Genomic DNA, 25,275 nt, shown 5'->3' on the forward strand with positions numbered 1-25,275 from the left:
ATTCGTGAGGCTTCTTTAAACTTTTTTCTGAAACAGTTATCAATATATGACATTTTTATTTGTTGCCAGAGTACTTGATGGCAAGTAGTCATTGTGTGGAATGCAAGGCCTAAGCAAGGCCTTTCGACATCTTTTACATGTTCGGACACGAGGATCTCTTTCGATACAAGATTCCTACATCCACCAAATCCTCCACATCACTCCCATGAAAAAACCAGATTTTTGTGGCAATGAATCTCATAGATTCATTGCCACAAGAGCAATGAATCTGTGAGATTCATTGCTCTTGTGGCATTTGTTATGTAGGCCAGACAGGATACCATTCTCTGATGCAGTGCTGAGATCTTAAATGCTCAGGTCTAATGTGCCCTCTCCTCTATCATTTACTTAAGGTAATTGTCCCTTAAAAAGAAAAAAAAAAGAAATTTTATATCTCCCAGATGATGTTTCTTTATTATGATCTATATTTCTATAATTAAAAATCAAGAAAAATGATCACCCTTCTCTTCTGTAGTAGAACAATTTGCTCTTACATTTCCTTGCCATATACATTTCCCGTGCTCATAAGAATATCCAACTAAATATCTCATCCTGGCCTGTGCAGCTCAGTGGAAGTGGTACTTACATCCTCTGCACTTGGTAGCACGAAGATAGACTTATAAGTTCAGGTCTAGTCGCCGAATGGAGGAACTTTTTCTAAGCCTTTCTTCGACTTGTTCCCAAGTTAGTCATTCTCTGGCCTGGGCAAGTGGATTTTTTTCTCCTAGAAACTTTTTTTCATCTCGTAAACTCAAGAAAATCGATTGTAGAACCCACATTATTTCATACAGTAATATATCCTATTAGGGTTAGGTACCAGGAGATGAACTGCCCGCTTAGTCTCCAAAAGCTAAATATGGTTTAAAAGCCTCATCTACTCCCTGTAAGGGAATAAAAGGCATTAGCTTATTATTATTATTTATTATTGTCTCATCCCATCTGTATCCAGTTTACACCATACTGCATCCAAATTTCTTCTGTGATCACTAGCACAGGCAGACCATGACTTATATAAATTCAACTTGCCTGAATTTGGAGTTATGCAAATTATTCTAAAAGGGTAAGTGAAACGATGAATTATAAAAAATATTACATAATCTTGCTTATATTATTCACATGCCATATAATGACAGTCTTCCACAAGGCAGAAATTCAACATGTATATGTTTTCTTCAATTTTGCTTTCAGCACAGACCTATTATATTTTTAGTGTTTTAGTGCATTGTGGTAGAATGCAATTATGGTGGATAAACTAAAACCATATCTAAATGCTCCAAAAGTGATCTAGAGAAGAAAATGAAAATTATTAAGAAATATAAAGGTGGACAAACCTTAATGGCCAGAGGATGTGATCTTGGTTTGCACATTCAACTGAATACGGCTGTGGAGGATGCTGCTCATATAAATTAGTGTGTGAAAGGATCTACCTCTTTAAAATCAACAGAAATCATTCTGGTACTATTTATGACATGGAAAAATTGTTTTGTGAAGAAAGAGATGACAAGTGCATTCCATGAGATTTTGGCAGGAATAGCCTTTTATCAAGAGATTTATGAAAAGAAGAAACAGACCACCATTCAGTAATCTGTGGAAAGACCTGGTTCGAATCCCATCCAGGACATGAAGAATTTTTATAAGGGCTTTTCAACTGAAGGTAAGTTAGCAGGTCTTTTGTGGAGGTGATAGGGTTTTTACTTCTGGAAACTTTAGTTTTTCATCATGCCAAACAGATAAACTGGCAATAAGATGCACACAATTTATAGAGATAATACACTGACCTCATAGCCTAAGTTGCTTTGGCACTAAATCCAAAATAATTGACAAGAACTAATTAGTCATCTCTTGATAATTTTCATGAGGAAGGTTGAATTGCCAGATTAAAGATTTTTAAAATTTTTTTATTTTTTCATGCTATTTATACTGTATTATATTACTTTGCATTAATAATTACATATTGAAATCTAGTTTGTGTGACTGGAACTAATCTGTGGATGAAACTAACAGAAATAACCTCTAAAACATGTTAATGCATCACTGCATACACATCCTGTAAACACGTAAGCAATAGGGTTGAATTAATGGGTGAGGAGGTTAAATCTGACTTATGTAAGATTTGAGTTATGTAAAGTTTGAGGAATGTAACTCTTATTAATAAATTTAGTTTACTCCTTTATCCAAGTGTAAGCAAACAAAGTTTGTGCCTGAAAATATCTTCAGGACTGAGGTAAGTTAGTGCAACACCACGCAACTCCAAGCAAAGGTGGACCAAGCTCTTATTCACTCCTTGTCTCAGTATCTCCCATAATGCAAAGCACATCTCCTTGCAGACATGTATACTGCTATGCATTAAGGGAAGGGCTGCTACCCAGACCGGTTTCAATATGAGTAAGTGAAACGAGCTCTAAAAATAAGACGATCTCGAGAGATCGCCCAACTCCATGTTGTTCCACTCAATGACAGGCTCACCCTGTCACCGAGAAGAACTTCTCAGCATTGGCTCTACCTAGTGGCAGGCTCACCCCACCACCAAGCAGAGCCATTATCTCAGCAGTGGCTCCACTCAGAGACAGGCAAAAACTTGTCCCTAAGCAGAGCCTCTCAGAACCAAGTCTCACCCGCACCGATTTCGACCTTTATTGAGGTCTCATCAGTGGGAGGCAGACCCACACGTGGAGATACTAAGGCAGAAGCATTAGGAGAGGTCATATTTACCTATAGGAGTTGCCAACAGGTGTACCACCTTATTATTGAATTACTCTGGATTTAGAGAAAGATGTTGGAAGTTTATTTTTCACTTAGACTATACTAAATTTAGTTTAATCCTTTATCCAAGTGTAAGCAAACAAAGTTTGCATCTGGTGTTGCACTACCTTACTAAGGTAAGGTAGTGCAACACCTTATTTTCAAGCGTAAACGTGCACCTGGTGTTGCACTACCTTACCTTAGTAAGGTAGTGCAACACCTTATTTTCAAGCGTAAACTTTGTTTGCTTACACTTGGATGAAGGATTAAACTAAATTTATTATAGTCTAACCAAGTGAAAAATAAGCTTCCAACATCTTTCTCTAAATCCAGACTAATTCAATAACAGGGTGGTACACCTGTTGGCAACTCCTATAGGTAAATATGACCTCTCCTAATGCTTCTGCCTTAGTATCTCCACGTTTGGGTCTGCCTCCCACTGACAAGACCTCAATAAAGGTTGAAACCAGTCTGGGTAGTGGCCCTTCCCTTAATGCATAGTATACATGTCTGCAAGGAGATGTGCTTTGCATTATGGTAGATACTGAGACAAGGAGTGATGAGAGCTTGGTCCACCTTTGCTTGGAGTTGCCTGGTGTTGCACTACCTTACCTCAGTCCTGAAGATATTTTCAGGCACAAACTTTGTTTGCTTTCACTTGGATAAAGGATTAAACTAAATTTATTATATTCTAACCAAGTGAAAAATAAACTTTTAACTCTTATTAAGTTATGGACCATCTGTAATCTCCCCTCTATATCTCCTCTTTACTCCTTCCTATTCTCACAAAAATCTCTGTATCTCTCCATCTCTGTCCTATCAGTATATCACCATCCAATCATACTACATTTATACCTGCAATTTTCAGCAAATCAAAGTGCTGCATTGATTTGATTCTTTGTTTTATTTCTGATATTAGTAAATAAGTGCAATAATTCATTTTTTGGTCTATAACCAGTCCCATCCATGTCATCTCTCAACTATGATTTTTTTTTACACCTAACTTTGGCTCCTTCTCTTTGTCACTTCCTATCCTATTTTTCCAGAACCAGTTACTCTTTATATGTTTCAGCTTATTCCTCTCCTGCATTGACTAACCTCATCCACATATTCACTGCTGCTTTCAGCCTCCATTCTTCTATGCTGTATCTTCCTCTCCATCCTAACTTCCTCTGTCCATCTGATCCATCCTGCATATCCATTCATTCAGTTGATGATAGAGAAGCTCAGAAAATGGATGTGCAGGATGAATCAGATTGACAGAGGAAGTTAGGATGGAGAGGAAGATTTTTTATCTGTTAATCAAATTGTTCATTTCTGCAGCTGTTACTAATTCTAATCTGTTGTGGTTGCTTAAATGTTAATTGTTATCTCCAGACATATGATTTTTCCTTTAAACTGAAATGTAAGAAAATCAAGTTTATTATATTTAATTATTAAAGCATTGCTTCACCTTGATTTACAAGGAATCATGGTGTACCTGAATGCACATGTAAATTCTTAATTTTAATGCCTGTGAGGATGTCTTATTGACCAAGCAACAATATTGGCTTAATAATTAAATAGCGAAGTGAAAATGCAAACTCTTCAGTTTCGTGAAAGTGTAACTGGTATCTGGAAATCTAAACTTATGCAAACACCAACTTTCATCTTTTCAGAACCGAACAGTCAAGTTATATTTACATATGATTCTTAGGCATAGAACATATTATTCATTGCATATTTAATAGCATCAATAGTTTTCATGCAACATTCGTTGAATTGGTATTAGGGTACGCTTGGCAAGACCACTTCCACAATATTGGAATTCTTAAAGAAAGTCTGCATAATCATTTCAGAAAAGTCAGTTGGGATGGTTCAGGCACTAAATTAGACATGGACCTTAATCTGTGTTCAGTACTCAATCAGAGGAAGACCAAGAAAGCAGTTTTGGCAATATATAAACAGAGTTCTTTTTAGAGCAGAGGTTCACACCAACAGACATTTGCCATTTGGAACATGATAGTTCTATCTGGTCCATTATCATTTAATAGACTTTATGACCAGAGTTATTATTATATCCATATTTCTGTATATATTTTCCCCATTCATACTTGTAAGCATTGAATAAAGTATAATGATAAGATGATGATGATGATAAATAAAATTATTATTCCTGGGATTTGTTTCTTTCATTAAATAAAACTTAAGTAGGCACTCAACCTTCCACGTGCTTACTCATCTTGTCTAAAGTTTCAATCACTCTGCTCATCAAATAATGAAAGCTCCATATAACATCTATTGAATAACTCTGTTTTTCCCTTACTCCTAATTAACTTATTTGGTTCCTTTGTGCTCTTCCATTTATATTCATCATTTTTGCTTCATGAGTTTCATCTTGTTTCTCCTCTTAACCAACTCTGCTTTCAAGTCTTGCGTCATGTTAATTGTATTAATTTGTTTACTTTTACATACCAACTCCTTTGCTCACCATCATTTTGTTCTTAGCGCTTACAAATCAAGTATGACTGCTGCAGTAGGAGAGCGTTTATGCCCTCTTACTGCAGTATGCCTACTTGTTTACTTGCATTTTTTATTCAACCTGCTGTCTGCTACCACTCAAAACTTCATGCTCTCCACTGCCTTTTTTCTTATGTTCAACATCATTCACTACTTGATCTCTAGTCAGGGAGTCAGCGAAATATTCCCATTCATCAAATGTCATGCTTCCTATAAATGCACAGGTTCCTATTTGTCTTATTTACTTCTTTACGGTGTTTATCTGCATTAATTTGAACTCTTTAATATACAATCATGTCAACATAATAGATTACCATGGGCATTTAAAAACAAAAAAGGAATCTACTAGCACATCACATAAAAAAAAAGACCACAAAATGATCATTAAAAGACAAGAGAACAAGATTTTGTAAAAATTAATGACAAACATCTTTTAATTTTCTGCTGTTCATTTAAGTTTATTCATAATTCTATAGAATAATTATTTGATTATTTGGTTAAAATAAACTAGGCTAAATTAAATTTAAGAAAATAAAGTGCCTCATTTTCTCTTACAACTGCAACAAGACATGGTTCTGAGAGAAAAAAAAAATCAACTTTAAATCTGTATTCCTTATAAAAATAATTCTGTCATAAAATTATCTTTATATAAAAGTGGAATAATTAATTATTATTATTATTTAAAAAAATTTTTTTTTGCTGTAATACTACTTTATATGGCTATTGGGAAGCCTTATAAAAGATAAATGTTGTTCTTTAGGCAGATGTTACTTATGTTAATGGTCAACCAGCTGCTGGAATTCTGACAAAAATTACAGCACAAGATGAAAAAGGAAACTTCATAAAAATTACAAATCCAATTTTCAAAACAAATGAGGAAGGAAAAGTAACATACTTTGTTAGTACTGACCTTGATCACCAAACTATTTCAGTTGAAGTAAGTGAAAAAATGATTTGTTGTATATACATTTTTATTTTTTATATTTATTTTATATTTTATATTTATGTGCAAATGTAAAGAGTTTTATGAGGTGGCTGTCTGTGTAATAAAAATGAAACCTAGTCAACATGCCATTTGAAGTTAAATAACATTTGAAAATGAATAACCATATTCTAAGTTTCATATGTAAATGAAGTTAAAACATTACAATTAATTAACATCAACATAATACAATAAATTAAAAATGAAGAATTCATAAGGTTCAATTTCTTCACAACAAAAGGAAAGAGGAAAGGTGAAATGCAGCAAGCGTGGCATGGCCTCGTGTGAAGTTAGAGCTTGGGAGATCAGAGAATGTATAGCATATTGCAGAGCCAAGTAGAGTCTGATTCTGAGGAGATTCAATGACTTGGAGTATGCAAATTAGAGAGTTTCTCAATTCCTGGAGAAATCACATTCTCTATGGTTTCTCCAGGAATTGAGGAACTCAAAGATTTGGCAATGAAGTAGGGGTGAACTATAAATGAGTGGAGAAGCAGTGTGCATCAAGTAGTAAAGGACTTAAGAACATTGTTAGAAATTGTGCAGCAGAAAAGATCATGAGCATTGCCTAGTTATGGTAATGCTAAGTTGAGGAGGCGAGCAGTATAATGAACACGATGATAGTGAGAATATGTAGGATTAGAGAGATCTGTGATATTTGGATGTTTGGAGTGCATTTAATGGTAGAAGAAAACTGTATATTAGGGAGATGAGTGTATTTGAACAGGAAGAATGATGGCATTCAGAGAGGTTATTCTCTGTTCAAATGAGAATGTTAGGGCTGAGAAAGGAAACTAGATTTGTCATGGTGGAAAGTAGAGTGGATTCTCTTGTGAGAATAGTTAGTAGCTTGGAAGATAAGAGGATGTGTAATGTATTGTACACCTGTGTCAAGTATGAGGAGAGAAATAATAGCTATGTGAATAAGGACAGTGTACTGGTTTGTTTTTCTATATATAAACCAGCTTCTTTACTACCTGGAGACCCATCAATTAATTAGCAAACCCCAATATGGATTCCACCATTTTCATTCTACAACAGTCAGATCTCCTTGCCAATCTTAACACCTTTGGACACAGGCCACGAAAAGATTTGGAGAATATCACTCAATATTTTAAAGGCATTTGATCATGTCCAACATCAAAACCTTCTGAACAAACTACCATATTATGGTCTCCCTCCTGTGCTTGTGATTGAATCGATAGCTTTCTGACTGGTTGTTTGTTTCATATCATGATGGATGACATCCTCTCATCAGATTTCTCTATCAATACTGAAGTACCCCAGGGGTCTGTGCTATTACCCACACTCTTCCTCCTTTACATCAATGACCTTCCATCTCTGACTTCAAATCCTATTTACAGTTTCCTCTTCCTCATTCAAGAAACTACGTAAGTCTCATTATTCATTCAATGGAATGAATACAGCACAATTAAACACATGCTTAATGGATCTATATTTCTTCCCAGTCACATGAACATCATTGATCAAGGAGGGGTAACAATCTTAAAATTGTAACAAGTATACACAAAACAATAAGTTGAAAAAAATGAGACTAAAAGCCCAAAGTCCTATGGTGGGTGCATTCTATGGGTGCTGTTTGACAGGATCTAAGAATTAAAGTTTCCCAAATCTGGGGAAGTTTAGTTGTTTAGTATTAAGATTAGTTGCTTTTGCAACCTCGTATATATGGTCAAACTGGGAGATATGCCATCATCCATCTAGAAGAACAGTAAGAAACACATCCACTGCCAATAGTCAGTCAGGTCTACTGACCATGTCTAGGATATTTTGCACAGAATCAAATGAAAAAAAAAAAAGCTTCATGCTTTATCTTAACAATTTTACTTTATCTTAACAAACAAGATTTAGCAGTAGATTTGAAAAACCACTCTAATATTAATAAATATGATTGTATTAAACTTTCCAAGATTAGGAAACTTTAATTTTTAGAACTCTTGCTCAACAGCTAATGCTAGTCAATAGTAACCATAGAGGCACTCCTCATAGAAATTTGGACCTTTAATCTAATTTTTTCAAAATATTTAATGTTTTTTCTGTTTTTGTGTGTGCTTGGCAGTTTCAAGATTGTATTCCTGATGATGTCTCTGTGACTGAGACAAAATATAGAATCCATTAAACTTGTGTTTAATTGTTTCTCTGTGCTTTATTCATTCCATTAAAACTAATAAGTAGTTTAAACTAGCATATAAGCCTAAGACAGAGTGTTGATGAGGATAAACTGAAGGCATGCAAACTGTAGAGCCTGCATTTTGAGGTTGTTGTAGTATAGAATGAGGATCACAAAATATTTAGACAAATAATTATTTTTATTATTATTGTTACGTGATACCTCCAAGGAGCCCAAGAACGTATTTCAGGAGAGCATCTCACTTCATTCAAATCACTGTCTTCACTACTTAATCCTCCATCTGCATGATGATGGCACTAACCACCATCTACTGCCCACTAGTAATGTATTTTTTTTTTTTTTGTCTGTAAATTGTGCAAATTCTTGCCAATTTGTCTGTATGTGAGATGAAAAATTCCACCTTCTGTTATCCTCTTTATGAGATTGACTAACTCACCTTCAGTTGAACTCATTACAGGAGAGCACCCCACTTTACTCACTACCATCTCCACTATTTAATTCCTCCATCTACACACATGATGGCACTAACCATCATCTGCTGCCTACTAGTAGTATTTTTTGTCTGTAAATTGTATGAATTCTAACCACTTTGTCTGTATGTGAGAGGAAACTCTGCCTTCTGTATGAGATCGACTAACTCTCATTTTGTTGTAAAAGCCTATATAAATATTCCTCTTGTCATGATGAGAATCAAACTGAGGTCTTTTCATTTCAAAGGATACAACATCCTGCTCTTTTAACAGTTGTGCTATGGAGACTTGATTAAGCAAGTAAGAGGAGAGTAATCCTGTGAAGGATTTTAATTATTGGAGTGTGGATTGGAAAGAGGAATTAAAGAGAATGAATTTCTGGGTTTTCTGCAAGATTTGAGAAAACATAATGAAATGTGAAGTTTATGAGCTTTGATTTTGTGATAGCTCAAGAGATGCAGTTGTGAATGAGGGTGGCAATGTTACTGATCACTGAAAGCAGTCATGAAGTATTGACTTGAAAGGTGGCCAAGTAGGGTAAGGCTTCTTACCTTATATGGAGCTATAAAGTAAGTGTTTATAGAAAGTTCCCATGTGAACTTACTTCAGTGTCATGCTGGGGAAAGAAGTTGATTAAAGCCATCTGACACGATACTCATGTGCAGTTATTTACCAGTAGCCTGGCAGATAAATAAAGTAGTACCAAAATGAGTGACTAGTGAAATCAAACAAGCAATGTGGGAGGGGATAGAAGATAGCAGTTAATGACAATGTCATCTAAGGAGTATAAGATTTGCTCTGACATACTGTTTAGATATTGTCTCTATAAAGATTGTTTTTATTATGTCATCTCTATAAAGATTTCTTATTCTGAGTGTTTATTATTTACACAAGGGTTCAATTCCGATTGGTGCAATGCCTTTTAACTGTTTCTTTTAGAATCTGGAAAATCACTGACTCAAGACCAAATACAAAAAATATACACATTTAATAAAACTAAAACAATAGATACACTTTAAATAAAATTACATAACTACAAAATACTGGATCCAAGCCTTCTAAAATAAATATACACTAGAGATTTTCTTATCCAAAAATATTAGAATCACTCATTCTGTGACTCATTTTATTACTGGATTGTTTAACATATACTTAATCACTTCTACCAGACTAAACACCTTGTTTTCACAATAACAAAATTGTTCAATAGAGTCAGTTGCTTTGTTAGGGCCTTTTTGAAAATATAAAAATTTCTTCTTCTTTTCCGTGGATCCTTTCTTTTATCTCCCTTATGTAACATACAATATTCTTTCTCCTGTCTCACTGAAGTATAAACACTCTTACCTCTTGCAGTTCAATTTGATGAACAATTTACTGATTTTTGTACCGGAGAAAGAAGTTTCTTCTACTACTTCATAAACAACACATGTAAGTCGAGCTAATTCTGTCGCATTTTTCCGTAGAAATAACAAATTAGATCCAGCTTCCTTAAGACAGATGAGCTTTCCAATCAGTGTTTCCTTGAACATTCAATTAGAACATTGACTGCAATATCTTCTTTTATTTACTAAATACTTGTTGACAGTCTCAACTCCTCCAGTTTAAAGACTCACAGTTCTATGATTCTGTTTCGAAATCATCTATTAACATTTTTCTGACTGTCACATAAAACTTATAAACTTCATAAGATAAAACTTATAAACTTCATAAACTTCAACAAAATTTCTCTGGTCCGTTCTTAAACTTCCATTAGCTCTCTCTTGTTTTCCTCTTTACCTCCATACCGTACACTCTGTCCGTCAGCTGTCAATCGCCCATCAAATTCCTCGATGAGCATGTGCACTCCATATAAATGGCAAGCGAGAAGTTACATATAATGGCTGACATGTTGTCTCCATTAGCATAATAAGAATGTCTTTACAAAACACAAAACTTGATAATTTTAAATTACAATAACAAGGATTGAAAGTAACATACTTTTCAGAATCTAGTAAGTACATCAAAATTTCAAATGCTTTGCATTTCATTTTGAGAATAATAATATCAGTAATGGGCACATTGCAAGTACAACCTCTACATAGCTTTTAAGCCCCACTGGAAACTTGCTATCCTGATCCATTCTATCAAAGATCAGTTCCCTCCTCTCTCTCTCAGTGCCTGTAGTATACAAAGTACCCTTTGTTCCTTTTTCTCAATAACTTTTTCCTGTTTGACTATTTTCCAAACCAATACCTCATGATCACTCTCACCAACAGGTGGCAGTGTTGATACCTCATTCACAACCACATCTTGTGAGGATATCATCAAATCTAACACCGATAAACCTCGTGCTGCTTCCATCACATGTTGCTTTAGATAGCTATCCTGCAGAAATACAACAAATTCACTCTCCTTGTTACTATATGCTATCTCTTCTTTCCAATCCATATTCCTATAATTAAAATCTCCCATTAGGGTCATCTTCCTTTTACTTGCCCAACTAATTTGTCTAAACATTTCACAATCAATACTCTCCACATTCCCTGGCCTATAACAGCATCCTATTAGATACAGTATACTCTTCTGTTAATCTCAACTTAGCAACCCGACAGTTTCAAAATTTCACACGTACAGCTATTTTCTACTTTGACTCTTGAAGGACACAATTCCTCTACTACCATTAACAATACTGTCCCTCCTCTCTTCATCTTCCTATATTTTCAGAAAATTTTATATCCTACCATTTCAAGTCCTGACAGTATATCATCCTCCTTCAATCAAGTTTCACTTATGGCAATTGTCTTTGGACATACAGATTCAATCAATTCTACAAACACATCCCCTTTATTTCTTATACTCCATATATTAGTATACAGGCCTGACAATTCTCCACTCTTTGAGGCCATCCATCAACATAATCTACTTTGACTCTTTACTCTCTGCTATAGTGTACTTCTCTCTTTGTTCTGACCATCCCCGTTTCCCTGATTCTGACTGATTTTTATTTATATTCTTATCATCCCCACCATTTTGTACTACATCACTTTGCTCTGCTGCAATCAAATCCTCACCTTTGTGTCCATCCTCTTCCCATCCTTCTATAACCTGCTTCTCAACCTCTCTCTGACTCTTAGTGGTACTAATTTTGTATGACCCTTTCGTATGAAACGACAGTCACTCCAAATGACCAACACCAAAAAATGCATGCCATCAGCTTTGAACCAATTAACTTCCCTTCATATTCATTCCAGTATATTCACAAATTGAACATTCTCTCTCTGCCTGACACAATTCAGCCATCTTGTCTGGGTAACAAACTAACCACTTTCACAATGACACTTTTATCCTTCACTTCCTGCAGCAAATTCTTCAGATCCTTTTCTATATTATTTGACTCACTATTCAAGTTGTTTGTGTCCATCACTACTACTACTAATTCTGATGCCCATTCCTTACTTCTATGCAAACCTCTGATATTCATTTTATTGTATAACCTGTAAAGCATGTCTTGTGCACTTTATTTTTTACCACACCTTTAATGATTGAGTCACCATGTAATGCAATCCTATCATCTTTAGATACTTGATTCTTCTTATTAACCTCCTTGTCATTTACATCAGTTATACTCTTCTTTAAATGTTCATTTTCCTCCTCCATACATTTAACCTGACTCTTCATTTTCATTAACTCTTGCCTAAGCGCTTCCATGTCACTTCTATTATTACTGTTGCAAGCACTCGCAACCATTTTCTGATTATTTCTGGTAACACCATTCTCATTTTTAGAATGTCCTAGCCTTTGATTGCACTTCTCACATACTATAATACGTTCCTTTTTATCATTCGATCTAACACTCCATAATCTTTAACGTTTTTGGATGCATACATAAAACATTTGTTGCATCTTATCCACTGCAAAAAGTCCAGGGAAAAACTCAATCTCTGAGTTGATTGTGTGCTGCTGGTGTATGCTTCTTTGCTGCCACCATTTTTGTAACATTAACTGTAACTTCCACATTAATCAAAATAACAATTGAAGCAAACACTTCTAGAATCACAATACCATAGTATAATGATTATATCCACTCTGGCTATCACATAAAACCACTGTTATACAAATCTACATGATATAATTAAGGAAGGAAAAACACTTTTTGTAACACTGCTCAAATTGACCTTATTTAGTTATCTTACATTAGCTACTTAGATGGCACTTTTGGGAATTGTCTATTGTTTAATTACTATTCTTGATCTGTACTGACAATGCTTATGACACTTAGGTGAAAACTTTACAAAACATTTTACGTTAATAAGTTTTTTGCACGAGTTTTCCTCCATTTGTGTATTTCTTTTAATTATGCTAACTCAGCATTCCATTATTGAAACAAAGCTAGCACATTCACTTCTGTGCTTCTGTTTTCCACATTTCAGTCACTGTTCTCATCATCTTCTCCCCCCCTCTCAAACACAGCTTTAACATTTACTCTGTTTGAAAATTCTTCAAATCAGAATCCCTATACAACCCTATACTTTCAGCTTCTGTTACACTGGAACTTTTCTTCTTCTTTCATTAATCATTTTCCTATCTAAATACTCTATTTCATTCCACACCCTTCATAATTCATTCCTCAACTCATCAGTGTGCTTCCACTGTACTCACTCATTTTCACATCTTTCATATTAACTTCATTACCCCTTTTCATTCTGTTTCTCTCTCTCTTTCTTTCAATCTCTCTCTATCATTCCACTTTCTTTTCTTCCTCCTCTTTCTTACTAATTCAAACTTTACTATATATTTATCACCGTCATTTATTGTCATACCACATTCATTATGTTTCACTTTTGCTACACCTTTTTTCATGCTATTTTTGATGAATTTTTTCATAACAAGATCTCAGTATTTTGCAACTTTTTTACTATTCATATACACTTATTTTTCATTTACTTTTTACCTGTTTGATGAACAGTCATTCTCTTTATTATGTTCTCATTCACTGCACTTGGATTATTGCCATTTCATATCTGTTACTGACATATCACTTATCTCCTTTTTTTTTTACAGTGCATGTTGCATGCACTCTCTCCTAATCCACATAGTCTATTGAATACATATAGCACATTTCGCATGATTACTGATGCTGAAATGTAAGTCTGACAGAGAAAAAGCAGCTGTGAGTTTCTTCACACACACACCAATCAGTATATGTTGCTGTGCCATTGAATAATTGACATTTCAGTTAAAACACACACACACACACACACACACACACACACACACCTATACAAAGTGCTTTCTCATATAAACAGATAAAATCTTAATAATTGCAAGCAAAAATTTATCCATACACTTAGCTTTATGAAACTGACTTCAAAAAAGTGCCTCTTATGCTTCTCACCCTGATTTAGCCATGAAAAGTTGTGATTCTGCTGGTGGGACTATACTAGAGCAGGCAAGGGATTTTTGAGTAGTGGTTATCAGGGAGTTTAAGTTCAGCTAATCTGTTGCAAATATGGTGAAATATTCCAGTGTATTGCTGCTATGGTAAGAAGGCAGTTGACTAACAGAGATTAAAGATGCGGTTGTTCTTATAGAAGCTTGATTAGACCACATCTGGACTACTGTGCAGAGATCTTGTTCCTCTATTCTGAAGCAATAAGAAAACTTTAGAAAGGGTGCATATTTAATTAACAAAGATAATATCTGGTCTTTCAAATAGCTATGAGAAGAGATCAACGAAATGCAATCTACAGGGATTGATGATATGATCGAAACATATAAGTTTTAGATGGGATTCTTACAAAATGGACATGACAGAGATTTTCTGAAGAGCACGCAAAAGGAAGGAGCAAGTAAGAACAATTGACTATCTCTGGAAGCTCTGCAAGGCAGGAGAATAATAAAGATAGTAAGAAGTAGATTTTTTGCATAGCAAATAATGGGTGTATGAAACGTATGCTCTGAGAGGGTAGTGAATATGTAGATAGTGAATAATATTAAAGTATAGTTTTATTGACTTTATTGGATCTCTTAGTGGATCTCTTTATTACAAAGAGGTCTATTGATTATAATAATAAAAATTGAAACTATGGACAATAAATTAGAATGTGAAAAAGTGAAATGCTCTTTATAGTATTGTATGTTACTGTTATCTTGCTCACACTGTAAAGTGTGCTATAAGTTCTGCAACATCTTGTGTTTGGAATGGTAATTCCAAACCATAGAATGACCTAAATTATATTTAGGTTATTCTATTGTCTATAACTTTGATTGTCTTTATGCTAGAATCATTTAGATTGATTGATTCTTGTTATTTTTATAATTTTTTTTTTTTTTTATAAAATTAGATTATAACTGAAGATGATAATTTTGAAGAACTTGGAGGTCACCAAGCCAAAGGTAATCATAAATTGAAGAGATATGACTCTGCGACTAAAGGATACATTGCATTGTCACGTACTGAAGGAATTTCTACTATAACAGTATGTATTTTACTGATTACACCAATAATTTTTTCTTTATTCAGAGAATGTTACTGAAGATGCTTTACTCATTTAGTAGAATACAGAATTGTTAGCATTTTCAGATTGCATGTTGTTACTTTATCAGTTTTCTTAAGAAAGCAAATCTTACTTGAGATTTTTACTGGCCAAATTTTATTCTTATTGACTTAAACAAAAACAAGCATTGTTTTTGTTTAACTAGGCAATGCCAGCCAGGGCATTTCCTAATTAAACAATGCAGCTACTGTTTTTGTCATGGAGCTAGGGTAAACAGTGAAAATTCAACTACTGCCATAAACTCCACAAACCCCAAATTATCATCAGCAGAATTCTAAATTTGCATAAGAGAAATCAGTGGAAAAGGAACAGAACTGGCAGAAGAATTGAAGAAATACCAAGTCAACATAAGTGGTTTTACTGCAACAAAGAAGTCAAAACAGGTGAGATTATTATTATTATTTTTTTTTTTTAACAAACACAAGATATTATATTCAAGCAGTAATGATCAGAGAAAGGAAAGAATAGCTGTAACATTCAACACTCAATACAAGCATAATCTTCATGAAGGTATGCAATATCAAGCTGACTGATGTGGCATTAAAATGGGGAATAGGACAAGGAGACTTATTTGGGCCTTTGGTCCCATTCTACTATAGAAGACAGCTCATACAAAGGAAAAGTTTGTTCTCATTGAAGATCTAAACAGCAGGATTATCTTCATGAATAGTATGCAATATCAAGTTGACTGATGAGGGATCAAAATGGGGAATAGGGCACCGTGACTTATTTGGGCCTTTGGTCCCATTCTACAAGGAAGACGGCTCATAAAAAACAATGGAAATATTTGTTCTCATTGGAGATCTAAACAGAAGAGTGGTAATATCAAACATACAGAAATGTTTTGGAAAATTTGGAGAAAAGAGCAAAGCTAATAATAATAATAATAATAATGGTAAGCATTTGCTGAATTTCTGTTCAGGACAGAAACTAGTCATTATTAATAATACCATATTACAACATAAAGATGTGTGAAAATTCACATGGAAAGAAGAGATTAGAAATAAGAAAAGTCTCAGTGACTGTCTGTTATTGTTGGGAGACAGTATATGTTCTGTTCATGCAGTTCAAGACAGGAGTATGCAGGAAATTTGAAATAGGAAGTAATCACGATTTAGTTTCAAGTCGTATAAAAAGTAATTTCATATTGAAAAGAAAAAATATACACAAAAATTCTGAAAACAATCAAAGTTGCAGCTTTCAGAGTAAATTGTCAACTCAAATATACAAATGTTACTCAATAAAAAATGATCTAAAACAAGAACAAAATCGTGGAGATGGTAGCAGATCATGAATAAAACGTTTATTGATTCTGACAGAAAAGCATGTGGTAAAGTTATCTGCAATGACAGAAAAATCAGAATTCCATGGTGGATTCAAGAAGTTAAAGAGACAATCTTGAAAATGAAAAAAAAAGCATATCTAAACTTCCCAGCAAATACAGTAGCAAACAAATTAATCTGAACTGTTTCTTCAAGTTTTTGATTTTAGTTTATTTTTTGTTTCTATTCACAATAATTTTTGTTTTCGTTTTGATTTAGTATTTTCGGTTATGGTTTTGGTTCACAATTTTGGTTGAGTGCTTCATGTTTTAACTGTCTTTACGATGTTTATTAATAGTGTGCATTTTTAATAGAGTAAACAAGTTTACATTTGTCCTTTCTTTTAGTGTTGCACGGTGATCAGCATTCATTTTATAAATTATGGACTTTACAATCGTGTTATAAAAAACTCTTTTAATTTCCCGACATTTCGATCTTCATATTAAGATCATCATCTGGAGCATATACAAATATACAGGATGTAATGTAACTCAGCTTGTCCTGTATATTTGTATATGCTCCAGATGATGATCTTAATATGAAGATCGAAACATTGGGAAATTAAAAGAGTTTTTTATAACACGGTTGTAAAGTCCATAATGTCTAAAATGAAAAAAAAAAAAGGAAGTTTACATTTGTAGTGCTTTATTCATTCTGTGTACTATAGAATCGATGCATCTCCAAGAAAATGTTCAGAAGTATGTATTATTTCTCATCACACATCCATAACTCAATAACAAATTGCCAATAAGTGTGAGGTTGGTTTGGGTACTGTTAATGCGATTTTAAAGAGGTTTAGGGAGGCAGGTACCTTTTCCTCCTGACAGAAAAAGGAAAATGTGGGCGAAAAAGGAAAGCTACACTTACTCAGTATCATTTGCTAGTTAGGAAAAGCCAAATGAATCCGAGATAGTTTGCTGTAGACTTAAACAGAGACGTGGCAGCTAGTGGGATTGATGTTTCTGACATGACAGTTTGTCGAAGATTGTTGGAAGCAGTGAGGACTGCCTACAGACCAAAAAAGAAACAACAGTTGATGAAAGCTATGCAGCAAAAGAGGCTCTAGTGAGCAAAAGTGTACAAAGATTGAACTGTTGAGATGCGGAAGATGGTCATATTCTCAGATCCATTTCTTTGTCCAAGGAGAATGCATACCCTATGTATCAGTGGCCGAGAAGTCTTCTCCCATCCATCTTCAACAAGCACCTAAACACCCAGCCTCAAAGACGTTTAGGGGTTGTTTTACACATGACAGTCTAGGATCACTTGTGCCTGTTGACAGTATAATGAAAAGTGACTAATATTCAATATTGGAGAAAAGAGTGTCTTTTCTCCAATATTGTATATTGGTCACTCAATCGGTCACACTGATGCCAATTGCATCAATGGCCAGGCAACTTTTCTGACATTAATCCAATAGAAAAACAGGCCATAGTGAAAAAGACACTTTGTAAAATAAATTATGATACCAAATTCCTGACATGTACAGGATATGATAGTACTACGTGAAAAACCTACATCATTACTAACTTCCTGTCTACAATTTTCCACCAAATCAATCTGTTACCTGTCAAGACTGCAACATTATCAGATCTTATATTTCTATCTTTAAGTCACTTTTTACTGTATCAATCCACTATATCTTGGTCTTCCTCTGGCTCTTTTTCCTGTAAGGCTTTTATATCTCCATACTTGAACATTTCTGGTCGATTATCATCTACTTCAGCTGCCTTTCCACATTTCAGGCTTTTGATGGCTTCAAGTATGGATATATATTTTTTTCTACTTCAAGTATGGATATATATTCCTGATCGCATGCCTGGTCAGTGTTTTTTATCACTGTGCTATCACTGATTATTTCATTTAACAATTTTTTGAAGTAATTACTTTATGCATCAAGGATATCTTTTTCTCCTGTCACCTTTATCATCTCTAATTCCTTTTACAGCACTCTTTCCTCCATTTCTGAACTTCTTCAACAACCTGCAGAATATCTTGGTGTTATATATGTATCTTATTAATTCTATTTGTCTAAACTCTCTTTCTATTAATTACTTTCTTAATTCCAGTACTTTTATAGAATTCCATATATATAAACTTTTAGGAAATATACTTTTATTTCCTTAATTCCAGTATACTTAAAAGAAGGACAGAATACTTTTATAGTATTCTGTCTCTTAAGCCCCGCTACTACTACAATCTGCTTTAGCGAAATTCTGTCATTTCTGTGGCTGCTCCTATTGGATACGTGTGCAAATCTCAGCAAACAAAGAGAACAACTCGGGTTCGAGACAAATTTCTTCAGATGCAAATCTGGAATTAACTCCTTTTTAGAATTAAGAAAAATTTGTTTGTTAAAGCTGTGCCATCTTATTTCCTATACAAGAGAAGTCTCCTTGTCAGAGTTAACAACCAGACTAACCTATGACTGTGGAATTTAGCTATTAATATACTCAATTTCAAACTCTTAATGAACTTGTTCTAAATACAGTAGTGGCTAATCCCCCGCGTTTGAATTCATACTGGTCCTAATCTTAATGAGCGGTGCATTGATTTCAGAGATCAGGCAATTTTATAAGGTAAAGAAAACAGGAAATTTATTCATTCTTTAGTACATTACACAATTATCAAAATTACACTTAACTAAGCTGAGTTACACTTGCATGTAACGCTATTTTAACCAGACAAAAGTCTTACCACAATCAATACTTCACATCAAAAAGACAATATAAATTCAAGATGTCCTACTCTCATTCATTTAACACATTATGCAAGAGATTATTACATTCATTCTGAGGCTATTAGACTATGACATGCCTCAACAATTCAATATCAAACTCTACTACAAACACCTCTAGAATTACAACAATTATCTAGTGGATTAAATACTAGAGTCCTGCTACCAGTTAATAAGTCTTATCACATAATATACTAGCACTTTTCTACACTCTAGCTTTGTTCGGAATACAATGGAACTAGAAAAGTTTTACATTACCAACCATTTAGATCACGCTGGCGTCTCCTCTTGATCAATTTGCTGAATTCACGTGGCTAGTCTTTTCATTCTCAGGTCCATTGTCTTCGAATACGACCAGCTAGTGATTACGCTCACAAATCACCTCTTGCTGATGTGGGCGAAACTGCTCTGCCTGGATAGGTCCTCGTGGTTCGGCATGAAACTTCGGTTCTCGCTGACAGTCTAGTCTAGCTGCACCATTGTTATGCCTGGATTGGAACACTATCTTGCTGCATAGCTGCTGCTGACTATTATTCTTCCCGACCGCTCGAACAACTTCCACCAGTGCCCGAAAGCCAAAAGGAGAAGAAGCAAATAATAGCCCCAAGTTCGCGCCGCCCAACTTCTTATATCCTCGCGTAGCTGCTCTCTCTACTACGTCACCGATTCCTCATGGCACCTAAGCTTTTTTGCACTTGGTACTATCTTCTTCTCGTTACATTTTCGCCATGGATATCTTGCACGGACCTCGCACATACGCTACTACCTCGGGTTAAGTCTTTAAGCCGATTATTTCACTGTGAACTTTGATCTAACCTTTCCCGTTCCATTACAATTCTCACTAAATTTCAATTTTTGTCTTTCATTCACAGGACAGTTAACAATAATAAAACATTTTTTGGAGAATTTACAAAACAAAGGACTAATACGTTATTTACAGTTTCATTTATACCCATATACAAGTACTTCTTTGGGAAATTTTGGTATCCCAGTTAAATCTCGAATGAAATGTTTTATGATAAATTAAACCTTTCATTCAAGATTTAACATTGGCACCTTCTTGAAATTTTTTTCTGTGTTCTTACCAAAGTCTTCCCATGACTTTTCTTTAGCTAGTTTTACACAGTTTTTAGTTTTCTTACATTTATCTCTGTATTCTCTAAGAGCACAAGCTGATTTATTTGCCAGGAACTTTTGGTATGCTTTCTTCTTTAACTTCCTGTGTCCACCAGGGAGTTCTGATTTTTCTATCCTTGCAGAAAACCTCACCACATGTCTCTCTGGCTGAATCAATTAATGTTTTCCTCAGGGCTTGCCAATGAATCTCCAAAGTTTGGTTACTGTTCTCAGATTCTTTCATTTTTTCTTCAGTAATGTATGTTCTTCTGTGCAAAGCACATCAGTGGGAGCCAGACCTAGAGGTGGTGATACTAAGGTGGAAGTAAATCAGTAAAGATTGAAACCGGTCTGGGTAGTGGCCCTTCCCTTAATGCATAGCATTATACATGTCTACAAGGAGATGTGCTTTGCATTATGGGAGATATTAAGGCAAGTGATCAGAACTTACTCCACCTTTATCACGAGTTGCCCCAGTCCTGAAAATACTTCAGGCGCAAACTTTGTTTGCTTACACTTGGATAAAGGATTAAACCAAATATATAATTGGTAGCATAGCCAAGTGAAAAAACTTCCATCAACTATCTCTAATCCCGTGAATTTTAATAATAAGGTGTTGACACCTTTTGGCAACTGGTATATGGTGACATGACTTCTGCATTACTTCCACCTTAGTATCACCACCTCTTGGTCTGGCTCTCACTGATGTGCTTTTGTGCAGAAGTGGTCCCTTTCCTTGAGGTACGAGAGACTCTGTTTGGGATAGATTTTGCCTGTCTCTGAGTGGGGCCACTGCTGAGATAATGGCTCTGTCTGGTGATGGGATGAGCCTTCCACTGGGTAGAGCCAATGCTGAGAAGTTCTTCTCGGTGATGGGGTGAGCCTGTCACCAAGTGGCTATGCACTTTGCAACCATATATGCCTGGGAAAAGATTGTCCTGGGAATTATGTTAGCTACATAATTTGTAGTGTACAAATTATGTTGTACTCCTTATGTTGTCTACGGGAATTGTTCAATTCGCGTAGCCAACATAAGGAGCTTAAGGATCTCTCTCTCTCAGAGAGAGCCAAATTAGCCGGTCTTGGGCATGGACAGTAGGGTTTTTCTCCCCAGTTTATCTGAGATTTTCCTCCCGCAAGCAGGCAAACTGCCCCAGCGAACACATGCATCTACAAGCATAGGACACACCAGGAGGCATAGGGCTAGCCACCTTATCCTCAGGACAGGTATGGCTTAGAAGGGCTAGGGATAGCTCCTTAACAGACCACTAGGCCTAATACGTGAAGGGAAGAAGATGACGATGATTACATTCCCAGAATGTTTTCCAACACTATTCTATCACTTGTTTCATTAAGCAAATCTTTCGAAGTAATTACTTCAGATGTTTAAATTTATCATGTTCTTCAGTTTTCATGTCACCTCTATTTTGTAATTTCTAAACTTTTTTTCAATAAGCCTTCAGAACATTGAAGCAAGCAGGCAAACGCTGGGGCAGTTTGCCTGCTTGCAGGAGGAAAAACCCTGCTGTCCATGCCCAAGACCAGCTAACTTGGCTATGTCTGAGAGAGAGATCCTTAAGCTCCTTATGTTGGCTACGGGAATTGAACCCAGGACACTCCTTTCCCAGGCATATGGTTGTAAAGCGCATAGCCACTTGACTAACCCTGCAGACAGGAATACAATCATAATTACAGAAATAATTATTAGAGGTATAAAAACAGCAAACATGAAATGTGGACAGGGAATAGGAGTAATGATGTTCAACTAGAAATGCCAAATGTCCAGGTATAAAAGTTTTACAGTTTCTCTTCTATACAATCCAGAATTCTTGTCAAGATGGTTGAATTCAGTATTGTTGGAGTAGGACTCACAGTATCTGTCTATAAAAGGGAAATAAAATTTAATCTGAGACTTAGACAAATTTCCTTGTTGAGTGTTACATTTAAGAATTATGGAAGCATAAAGAAAATTGGAGAAGGGAAATGTAGAGTAGAACAGACTGGCTTCTAGCCGAATACAAGTTGTCAGGATTAGATTTTCACATTAAGGTGAATAGTGGAGAAATCATGGGAATATAACAAGAATCAGTATTTGAGTTTTTTAGATCTGCAAAAGGCATATTGACAAGGCACCAAGACAATAACTGTTTACTGAAGTGCAGAAAGATGGTCTGATGTTAAACCAGGAGTGAGACAAAGGCATACATTATCTCACACATTATCTTGTGAGATCTATATAGATTCGCCATCTATATTATTATCATTATATTTTCATTACTATTTCATGACACCTCCAAGGAGTCTGAAGACGTTGAGGAAAAACACCTACTCTACAACTCTCCTTCTTCACCACTCCATTCACCAACTATACTGAACCTCTACTACCATTATCATCTACATCAGTACCATCAACTGTCCACCACCACTATTTCTTGTGTGCTGTGTAAATTGCATGTGTTCTGAAGGGCTGATTTGTCTGTATATTATATAATATATTATTATTACTATTACTATTATTACGGGCAACTCCAGGGAGTCATGAGACTCATCGAGGGAGGCCCCAAATCATATTCATCACAACTATTCGACATTCATACAGAATCTATCATACCTCGCCTTAAACTCATTCACTGTCACAGCATCCACCACAGACTCAGGGAGCGCATTCCACTCATTCACTACTCTAAAAGTAAAGAACCCAGCTCTAACACCTTTACTAACCACACTTTTGCCCAGTTTCCATGGATGTCCCCTAGTCCTCCCACAACCAGCCCTGTTCTCAAAAATATCTTCTAAATTAATTTTATAGAAACCCTTCAGTAATTTGAATGTCTCAATCATATCTCCCCTCCTCTGCCTATCAACCAATTTTTGCAACCCACAAATCCTCAACCTGTTCTCATAAGGTTCATTCCACAGACCTGCTATCATCTTGGTCACTCGCCTCTTGATCCTTTCCACCTCCTCCCCATCAAGAAGAAACCTAGGTGACCAAATCTGGGCACAGTAGTCGAGATGGGGTCTTATCAAGGCTCAATACAGAGGAACAATAACCTGCTTGTCAACGTATTCTTCAGCAACCAAGTGATTTGATGAGCTGATTTGGCCACTTTTGCAATGTGTCCCCTAAATTTCAATTCCTTATCCACCAACACTCCTAAATCTCGTGCCTCATCAATTTCCTGGAGCACAGTTCCACCAATGCAGTAAACTGCCACCAATCTTTTCACCCCAAAATGCATAACCTTACATTTTGCCACATTAAATTGACATCCATTCTCCTTAGCACAGACCTCCAATCTATCCAAATCATCCTGCAAAATTTTGACGTCATCTGCATTCACTATTGCCCGACCCAACTTCGCATCATCCGCAAACAAATGAACTGTTCCTCTCAGATCCTTTCCTATATCATTAACGAACAAATTAAACAGCAGTGGTCCAAGAACAGATCCTTGTGGCACACCACTAGTCACAGGCCGTCTTGTGGACTCTACTCCTGAGTAAACCACTCTCTGATATCTCTCCGTCAACCACCCTCCTATCCATCTCACCAACCCTATGTCCATTCCCATATGCTGCAATTTACTGATTAGAATTCCATGTGGTATCCTGTCAAAGGCCTTAGCAAGGTCCAGTAGAATCACTGTAAACCCATTACCCTTATCCAGTTCAGCCATCACTGTGTTATAATACGTGAGCAAGTTACTGAGGCATGACCTACCCTTCACAAAACCATGCTGTCCCTGATACAGTATCCCATTTTCTTCTATCCAATCTTGTATTTTCCTCTTGACTATTTTCTCTAAGACCTTGATAATGATTCCTGTTATGCTGATTGGCCGGTAATTTTCAACAGCAGCCTTGGAACCACCTTTGTGCAGTGGAACTATTTTCCGCTCTTTCCACCTCCTTGGTACCGACCCATACCCGAGGCTCAAATTAAACAAAATGGTCAAGGGCACTGACAATTCTTTAGCCGCTTCACGTACGACACGAGCTGGTATACCATCCAATCCCACAGATGTATTGACATTGAGGTTCTGTAATAGACTAGTTACCTCTGCTTCATTCATCACAATTCCAGTATAAGCTGTTGGTTCTTCCATTCCTGCAAAGTCACCACCTGGATGATATACTCTTGCAAAGTGCTTGCTCAGTAATTCCACAATATCGACTGATTCGTTTACCTCCCTACCCTCAGCATTTTTTAAGATCATTCTACCATGAGCATTTTTCCTTTTACTTGCAACATATTGAAAAAACTGTTTGGGATTCTCTTTAGCCTGCATGGATATAATATCTCTTTAGCCTGCATATATAATATAATATAATATGTATAATAGCATTCAGGAATGTCAGCAGAGTCTAAGGTAGAATAATCACATGAACAGAATGGAAGAGGAAAGGTTAGTAAACTAGGGTTTTATGGCTAGGATGGCAGGAAAAGGATTCATTAGAAGACTAAGCTCTAGGTTGATTGATACAATACAAACTGCCTCAGAAGACTGAAATATAAGGTTTGACAGTATTGTGGATAACAGATTAATTTGGAGGAAAATTGTCTATAGGTCATTAGTTCTGCATAAAAAGTTTAAATTATTACTATCATAATATCCCTCCTTCCTGATGGTACATATCATTAATTTGATAATGATGATGATGTGATGAATCTTACCA

General features: G+C 35.6%; 1 protein-coding gene across 1 annotated transcript in view; it reads left to right on the forward strand.

Moving 5' to 3' along the window:
- The window catches only part of LOC150101006 (venom factor-like), a 697,967-nt gene that overhangs the window by 140,693 nt on the left and 531,999 nt on the right, over positions 1 to 25,275 (forward strand). Inside the window, exons 10-11 of the mRNA XM_090401101.1 lie at positions 6,041 to 6,217; positions 15,208 to 15,342. Of these exons, the coding sequence (XP_090257227.1) occupies positions 6,041 to 6,217; positions 15,208 to 15,342 (312 nt within the window). The remainder of the gene's footprint in view (positions 1 to 6,040; positions 6,218 to 15,207; positions 15,343 to 25,275) is intronic.

The sequence above is a fragment of the Typopeltis vanoorti genome, chromosome 12, assembly GCF_054136105.1.
Source record: "Typopeltis vanoorti isolate ZY-2024b chromosome 12, IOZ_Tvanoo_1.0, whole genome shotgun sequence".
Taxonomy (NCBI): domain Eukaryota; kingdom Metazoa; phylum Arthropoda; class Arachnida; order Uropygi; family Thelyphonidae; genus Typopeltis; species Typopeltis vanoorti.